The sequence below is a fragment of the Psammomys obesus genome, unplaced genomic scaffold (assembly GCF_907164565.1).
Source record: "Psammomys obesus unplaced genomic scaffold, mPsaObe1.curated_primary_1811, whole genome shotgun sequence".
Classification (NCBI taxonomy): domain Eukaryota; kingdom Metazoa; phylum Chordata; class Mammalia; order Rodentia; family Muridae; genus Psammomys; species Psammomys obesus.
In genome coordinates, this window is record NW_026590062.1 from 4,523,956 (window position 1) to 4,532,762 (window position 8,807).

At 50.1% G+C, this 8,807-nt stretch overlaps 1 protein-coding gene across 1 annotated transcript in view; it reads right to left on the reverse strand.

The window, feature by feature from the left end:
• Window positions 1-1,363: 1,363 nt before the first annotated feature.
• Window positions 1,364-8,807, reverse strand: part of Unc119b (unc-119 lipid binding chaperone B) — a 13,675-nt gene continuing 6,231 nt past the window's right edge. Inside the window, exons 3-5 of the mRNA XM_055606200.1 lie at window positions 6,240-6,351; window positions 5,933-6,105; window positions 1,364-4,362 (exon numbers count right to left, since the gene is read on the reverse strand). Coding sequence (XP_055462175.1) covers window positions 4,250-4,362; window positions 5,933-6,105; window positions 6,240-6,351 — 398 coding nt within the window. The 3' untranslated portion in view covers window positions 1,364-4,249. The remainder of the gene's footprint in view (window positions 4,363-5,932; window positions 6,106-6,239; window positions 6,352-8,807) is intronic.

An 8,807-nucleotide genomic window follows, 5' to 3' on the forward strand; every position in this document is an offset into this window, starting at 1 on the left:
TGTGTGTGTGTGTGTGTGTGTGTGTGTGTGTGTGTGTGTGTGTGTGTATGCAAGTACCTATGAAGGCCAGAGGGTGTCAGATCCCCTGTAACTGGAAGTTATAGGTGTTGGGGGTTGGTCTGGTGCACTGTGTGTTCAGATGCTTTCCGTGCCCCAGAGCTGGTTACAGTGCAGTCCAGGCATGGCATTGTCATTTCTATGAAGAATTTCTTTTATCAATGTTGTATAAACACTACTCCCCAATTATCTCTGATTGGTTAATAAAGAAGCTGAGCAGCCTAGGACTGGGCAGAGGAGATAAGAAGGTGAGACTTCTGTTCCAGTGAGGGGTCTCATGTAGAACAGTGAGGCAGACAGAAGAAACGGACGTGACCATGGGGAGATGGAGATGAGGACTGACCTGGTGGGAGCAAAAGCAGCACAGGCAAGACCAACTTGGCAAGTAACTTGGGGCAGAAGGCTAGAAAACAGCAAGACTAACAGAGCATTAGGATGGATGGATGCCTGCCCAGCTGTAGAGTTTTAAAGCTTATTGAATAAATGGAATAGGTCTCATTACTTGGGAGCTAAAGCAGGTGACTAGAAAAAGCCCCCAAATTCTAACTTATCTTTACATGTAGGTGTTTGCAAGGCACCTGATTTGGTGCTGGGAACCAAAGCCAGGTCCTTGGTAAAAACATTAAGCACTCTTAACTGATGGGCCATCAGCTAAGATGGTTCTCCCAGCCTCACAGTGATCCACCTGTGTCTGCCTCCCAAGTGCTGTGTTAAAGGTGTGTTGACACCATGCTCACCTCAAAAAACACATTTTAAGGTCAATTTTATTGCCACATACACATTAAGCCCACCTTCAGGGCTGGGACACAGCTCAACGAAGGGCACGTGCACAGTGTGCCTGAAGTACCAGATTTGATCCCCAGCACCACCAAATCCCAAATAAAACTACAGAAACATAAAGCTTTGTCTTTTAAAACATATATGGGTGTAAATGGGTGTTTTCTCTGTATGTATATCTGTGTACAACGTGTGCCTGGTGTCCTTGGAGGCTAGACGGTGGTGTTTAAGTCCCTAGAACCAAAGTTAAAGACAGTGGTGAGTAGAACCCAGGTCCTCTGGAGGAGCAGCCAGTGCTCTTACCTGCTGAGCCATCCCTCCCTCCATCCTGTAATGTTTAACTGGAAGTCCCTGTGTGAGACATACAGCAGAAACACTTGAAGAAAAAGCTGCTGAAGTTCAATTCTGTTCCCCAATTATAAACCAGTGATACCCAAGTCAACAGACATGCAACAGCCAAGCAAAGAAACTAGGAACCCCACCCCCTGCTGACCCATGCCTCCAGATTCCCAAAGACTGAGCAGACACATTGTGAAAATCTTTTTATTACTGTCTCTTGTGGTAAAATAACATCTTATACAAATAAAATCACCTGGTTTGTTTTGGAATGAGAATCTTGGGTGAAGTGGGAAGGACAGAGATGCTTCATATAGTCTGTGAAAAATAAATTTACAAGGAAAATACTTTCACAACTTCAGTGACAACACATGATTCTTTATGAAACAAGGGGTGAGCCCACCTCTGCCAGAATCCCTGTGGCTATCATGCTCTGGACATGAAGTATGGACATTCTGAGAATCTGAGTCTCTGGTCCATCCCAGACACCACAAAGCGCTGTCCCTAGGAACCGAAAATCAGATTCCCAGGGCCTGGTGAAGCTGCAGAAGGTGTGTGCAAGACAGCACTGAGCTAACGTGAGACAACAGGCGATCTCAGCCTAGACACTGGCCATCTTGACTCCTATGATTGTGGTTTTGAAGGGCAGCTTGGTCCCAAGGCAGAGGACAGAGATGAAGTTCAAGCAGATCTGTCTTGTACCAGGAAGGGTTCTTTCTGCCCAGCTGCTGGGGGCAGGTCCCCCTGGGAGCTGCCATCTGTTCAGATCCCTGCTTTTGGTTTGAGGCATGGCTCCTACACCGGAGCACTGACTTCCTCTTCCACTGTGTCACAGGAAGCCACTGTGCATGGCTGGTACTCCAGGCAGTTTGACTTCCAACTCGGCCTCTGCTTCTTCGGTTACTTTCAAAGTATGACTTCCAGTTTACCCAAGTCAGGTACAAAAATCGGAATTTCAAACTCCTTACAGCAAACAGCAAGATGCTTCCCTAAGCAGCCAGACTCGGACTACTGGCCCTTCAGCAGCAGCAGCAGCAGACCGCCCCATCCAACCAACACGACAGCGCATGCGGCTCAGAGTGGTCTTCAACGAGACCACGCTGGCTGGAAAGGGGATGTAGCCCTTCTCAAGGCAGTGTGCCCTGCTCCTCCATCCTCTGGGGCTCTCCAAGCAAAAGCCAGCACTGCAGGCAGAAAACAGCGAGCCAGAACTCAGCAGCAGCCCATTGCGGGCCGCACTGAGCAGAGACCACACGGCGCCAGGAAGCACATCCTGGGTAGTAGCTACTTCAAATCTGGGAACCAGAGACTCTCATCAGACTCTAACAGGGCAAGAAGCACTCTGAAGCTTGTCAGGGACACGCAGGTTCCAGCAGAGGAGCCACGTGAGGAGCTGCCGTGTGGCTGAGGAGGGAGCAATGGACCACAGCTCCCCTGCAGCATGTGGGCGGAGCCACACTTAAGGCACCTAGATTTGGAGTGGACTCCAGTTCTGAGATTCACTGGAATGATCAGGAAGTACCTGCCACAGGGCACCTGGGCTCCCCCATCTCAGTGGGTAAATCCAGTGCAGCATGAAGGGTCAGCTAGAGCTTTCTCATTCCAAACACTTCCAGCACATGGTATCATCAGATGCTGGCCAGATACAGAGCATGGGTCCACTAATGTTCTGGAAGCCCAGAGCGACACTTGGCCAGAGCACTTTGGGACCCTGCTCTCATCACAGGTAAGGCGATGCCTCAGAGATACTTTCTGCATATCTGCCCTTACTACTGACACTTCCCCCAATGCCAAACAGACCCTAGCCACTGCAGAGTCCTAGAGCTGTCCACACAGACAACCTAGGGAGCCAAAGGGGTGGGAGTCAGCCAGCGGGGATGAGGACAGCTGACATTCACAGTGCAGGAAGCTGTCTGAGGACAGTGCTCTGGGCGGAAGCCTCAGCCTATGCTGCCCTTTCCAAACACTCAGCAGTCTGAAGGAAGGATCAGAATATGCATTGCTCAAGATCGTCTGGCAGATGGTTCCAGCAATGACTTCAGCAGAAAGGCAAACAGATAGGAAAACATTCCTAAGCAAGAGACTCAAGAGTTCTGGAGCCAAATCCTACCCAGAGCCCATCTTCCAGGCTTGCTGTGTACAGTCAGCTCTCTCTAAGGCAGTGGCTGGGCTGCAACTATGCCTCTCCCACCATGAGCCACATCAGCCTGGGATCCGATCACTCCTCAGAGATCCACCCGCATCGCAGGTGCTAGAACACTGACACAGTGTGAAAACGCCCCAAGAGAAGTCTGAGAATAAAGAGAGCAAAGCACACTACCCTTCACTGAACTGGAGAAACAGCATGTTCTGTGAACAAGACTGACAAGGGCCTTTGCAAGAGAGGCTAAAAAGCCATGGCCAGGGGAGCAGAGCAAGCTCCTCCAGAGTAAGAACAGGAAGGCACCAGGAAGCTGAGACCACGGTCTCCCTCAGGACTGGCTGCGGGTCCCAAAGGCAGAGAAGCAGCCTTCTCAAAACTATCCTTCAGTCTGGCAGCACCTCCCATCCCAGGGCCTCAGTCTGGGCCCCTCAGCAATTCCTTATTCTCTTTTCAAGTTTCTTCCAGGTGGCTTAAGACTATGCATAGGTGGAGGGCAGACTACCAGGGATTACTGCAATGAGGGAGAAGTGAGCTGCTTTCAGCTGCCCACAGCCCAGGCATCTGCAGCATGCTGGTGACCTGCAGGCTGGCCCAGCCCAAGCCTTCTGGCTAGCACAGCTGTGCCTGGACAGCCGAGCTTGTCGAGAGAACCAGTGCACAGCTAAGACTACACCGAAATACGCTTTTTTATCTGGGTCCCAGGAACCTTACCCTAATCTTTTACTTCACTATAATACCTCTGTAAACTAGGGGCCAGGGGAAAAATACTGGGAAAAGAAACTGCTGGCTGGCACCTCTTTGGTGCACACACCACCACACCCCAGCTGCAGCTTCCTGGACCAGGTTCAAGGTGGGTGTTGACAGGCAGCAGCTGCAGTTCTCCCTGCGTGCCTCGTGGCGGCAGCAAAGGGCCTTCTGTGTGCATGCTTGCGGCAGTTACTGGCCTCCGTTGTAGGCATAGTCAGCCTTGTTGTGCATTATCAGCTTGTTGTCAACAAAGTAGAAGCTGTCCGAGCGGGTCTCATATGGGTTTTCAATCATCAGACGAACTGCAAGTCAGGGAAGGGGGAAAGCAGAGCATGTGAATCTGTCTGATAGCTAGGTATAGAAAAACCTCAGTATCCCTCCAAAGTCCATAGACTAGAGCTGTGGAAAGTTTGCCTCTGTTCTGCCAGAATGATGAGGGCAGAAGAAAAACCGAAAGACTGGAAGGCTCCAGATGGAACAGACGCCCACTTCCATACAGGACTGAACGAGGATGCATCAGCTCCTTAGTCATCCCTAGCCTGAGTCTTCTTGCCAGTATTCCGGGAAACAAACTTCTCTCTCAGCCATGGCCACTTACTTCCTCAGTGCTCCTGGCTGGCACACCAAGGCCTAGTGTCTGCCTTGCTCTCCACCTCTAGACATTCCAGTAAAAACCAGAGCGCTGTGCCTCTCTATACCTGCTTCTTTGGGTTGTTTTGTTTGTGGAGAAAGGGTCTCACTGCATCCCTCTGGCTGGTCTTGAACTTACAGAGATCTGCCTGCCTCTGCCTCCCTGAGTGCTGGGATCACAGGCATGCACCACTGTGTCCAGCTTGTCAATTTTTAAAATATTCCTTATTTGATGTGTATGGGTTTTGTTTTTTTGTTTTTGCCTGTTGTACATTTGTGTACCACATGTGTGCTACACTCAGAGGCCAGAAGAGGGCATCAGAGGCCTGGAGCTGGAGTTAGAGACTGAACAGCCACAGTGCAGGTCCTGAAGAATAGTGGGCGCCCTTACTCATCTCTCCAACCCTCCTACTTCTTACACCCGCCCTCTGAAAGCCAAAGGAATCCTAGGTATGCATCCACAGCAGTATCAGGGAAGCCACTCTAGAGAAGGACATGCTGTTTACCTGCATGATCCAGACAGAGGCCTAGGGGACTTCTGTCTGTCTGTCTGTCTGTCTGAACCCTTGCCTTGCTCTCTTCCCACAATAAAAGAAGATAAATACAATTAAAGTCACCCTGTTAGTTCTGATTTAATAGCCAAGTGCCACCTCCTCTCCCTTAGAGAAAGGCATCACAGGTCATAGATTTTAAGTTCTCTTAGCTCATCCAGGCCACAGCAATTGGATTTACACACAGACTGACTGACCTCCACACTCTTTTGCCCTATTTGGCTTCACCGGTTAATCTACTCTTGCAGGTGTCTGCATATTCCAGGCCGGCTCAAGCCAAAATGAGAAGCTGTCACAAAGCCCAGCTTCCCCCCCCCCCCCCATCTCAGCAGGCTTTCCCCTGGGTAGTGCTTCATGAGTGGAGTCTTCACTCCAGAGGACGAAGTCTTTAGGACCTAACAGGACACAATGCCTCGGCTCCCACAAGTGAAGAGAAAGAGAGCAGGACACAGTGGAGCTGGGAGGAACAGTGAGAGGGGGCACTTTAGCTACTCAGAGCCCAGGGTGCTGGGTCACTCTTCCTCAGTCCACAGAGGCCAACACGGAACAGAAGACGGGAGGGAGCCTGAGGTCAGGCGACCTGCTGCACAGGCCACCACCTCCCTCTTCTGCACATTGAGGCCCCGGAGCAGAGGGGTTTCCTGGCAGCCCTCAGAATCTACAGCCCTGGAGAATGAGGGAGGGTACATACTGACATCCTCAGAGAGCTGCGGGAACTCGTAGATGTGCTCACACGTGTTTCTGCTGCTGGGGATGCAGAAGCCAAAATCAAAGTCAAAGTTTTTCAGCAACCGCTCCCGGAAGTAGTGCCGCTCAATCATCCGGAAGTTTGACACAGGTCTGTCCCCGACTGTAAACTCTACCCTATAGGAGGAAATCTCTGTAAGCCTTACTTCTTTTTTTCCATCCTCTGATGCCAACCTCAACCCCACCAAGCACAATCTTCCCGGCAAACAAGCAGAATGCTCTCCTGCCCTCATAAAAACAACAGCCCTCACGTGGCACCGACTGTCCGGAGGCGGAGAAATGCCGGCGTGAACTGATAGCGAACGAAGCGCCCCACGCTGATATCCACATCCACACTCTCCTCTTCTGCATCCTGGTCTTGGTCTGGAAGAACAAAGAGCCTTGCCTTGAGTGCATGACCATCCACATAGCACAACCGCCCCTGACAAACACTGGTTTGGACACAGCCCAATTTGCAGCACACTCGCTGCGCCAGGCGGTCCCAGCGAGGTTTCCCAGTGGTCCTGTGGAGGAGCTACTTGGAGACTTAACTTTGGAAGCGCTCGGCATCGCTCAAAGTCCCCAACACTTCATTGGACTGAGCAAATTTCTGAATGCAGGTCCAGTTGACAAAGTCTGTATATAGACATACACACATATATATTTTTTGGAGGGAAGATATTTAGAGGCAGGGTTTCTCGGTGTGACCCTGGTTGTCCTGGAACTAATTCTGTAGACCTGGCTGGGCTTGAACTCACAGAGATCTACCTGACTCTGCCTCCCAAGCACTAGGATTAAAGGCATGCACCACCACCACCTAGCTCGAAGTCTGTTCTTAAAACAACATGTTTTATAGATTCTGGAGGAGTGGACATGTCCTAGAGTGAAGCAAGAAACACAAGCTGGGGCTGGAGAGATGGCTCAGTTGTTAAGAGCACTGTCTGCTCTTCCAAAGGACCTGGGTTCAATTCCCAGCAACCACATGGGAGCTCACAACTGTCTGTACCACCAATTCCAAGGAATCTGACACCTTCACACTAATGCACATTAAATAAAATTAAATAAATTTAAAAAAAATTAAAAAAAAAAAAGAAAGACAAGCTGGACACAAGGCCTCTAAGAGAGTTCTGATCTGCACCGACTGGGTCAGAGTGCTAACCACTGACCAGGAGAGTAAGATCACAGAAGCTTACCAGGTCCCAAAGTCCCTTCAAACAATATAAACACTATCGGAAGGCAAGTCCTGGGGGCAACTTTGATTTCAATTTAAAGACAGTGCTCTACAAGGCACTAATGTCTACGCCAAGCCATTCCAGGTGCAGTCCTCTGACCACCTGGAAAAGGGTGAGAACAGCTGGGCAAGGAACCAACATGTGACCTGGCCCAGGTCAACGCTTCACTCTGGTCTAGCCTACTGTTGAATCCAGATGTAAGATCTACAACTATCATAATACTAACAGAAAAGGGAATTTTCTACCATTCTGAGAACATGGGTACCTGGAGCTGAGCTTCAAACATCTCTCCCTGTGGCATTCCAGGAGTACCGGGAAACCCTGGTCTGGGGCTTACACCTAGGCTAAGGGCCTGTGTCCTGCTGCAGGAGGCACTGTGTTGGTGTGAGCACATGCAAAAGGAGGAGCCGGGAAGGATGGAGACCACACAGCCCCAGCATCTGCTGCAGACTTTTCAGGGGCTTCCGTGCCTTGGTCAGCACTGGATGATGACAGTGGAAACACCAGGCAGGGCTGAGCCAGGGCTCGGGAACCAAGCTGAGCCAAGATTTCCTATGTGTTCCAGTGCTGGAGAGCAGGCTGAGGCCTTACGCCAGGAGAGTGACCCTGACACAGCCCCAGTGTGGGAGAATGTTTTCGATTACTCTGAGATTCCAATCCCTACCTTCTCAGAGTTTCAGGCTCATTCTCAGAAGTTAATCAAATGAAAAGAACTTTGCAAAATAAGTTTCATTAGGGGTTGGAGAGATGGCTCAGCAGTTAAGAGCTCTTCCTGGGGAGCCGGGTTCAATTCCCAGTACCCATGGCAGCTCACAACTGTCTATAACTCCAGCTCCAAGAGACTCAACACCCTCACAAAGACACACGCAGGGAAAACACCAATTCATATAGAATTAAAATAAATAATTTAAAAAAAGAAGTTTCATCAGAAATCATAGTTGAGGGGCCAGAAAGATAGCTGAGCCAGGAAAGGTACTTGGAGATCCATCCACATGAGCCACATGGTGGGAGAAAAGAACCAACTCCCACAAGCTGTCCTCTGACCTCCTTTCTGCCCACCCCACACACTCATGCACACAGTAACAATGAGATTACAACCAGAACAAAAGCCTCCAGTGCAAACTCAGCAGTAAGTGGGTGTGCACGAGGACAGCTTAGGGTCATCTTCATTTTTAACATGGAATTGAAGCTAGCTCTAGCTCCGTGTGATTATGTCTCAGACCCCAAAAGAATAAGCTGTCCCTGCACCTGAGAAGATGGTGGCTGGGTTCCCAAACTCGCCTTCTGTCACACTATAGCCAAGAAATGTTCTCCTGGAGTCTGCTGTATACTTAAGAATGGTCTTTCTGTTGCTGTTGTTTTGTTTTTTGTTTTTGTTTTTTCCAGACAGGGTTTCTCTGTGTAGCCCTGGCTTTTCTGAAACTCAATTTGTAGATCAGGCTGGCCTCAAACCCACAGAGGTCTGCTTGTCTCTCTGCCTCCTGAGTGCTGGGATTAAAGGTGTGCACTATCAATGCCCAGCTAAGACCAACCAGGAAAGGAGAGGAGAGGGGAGGGGAGGAAAGGAGGGGAGGGGAGGGGAGAGGAAGGGGGAGGGGAGGGGAGAGG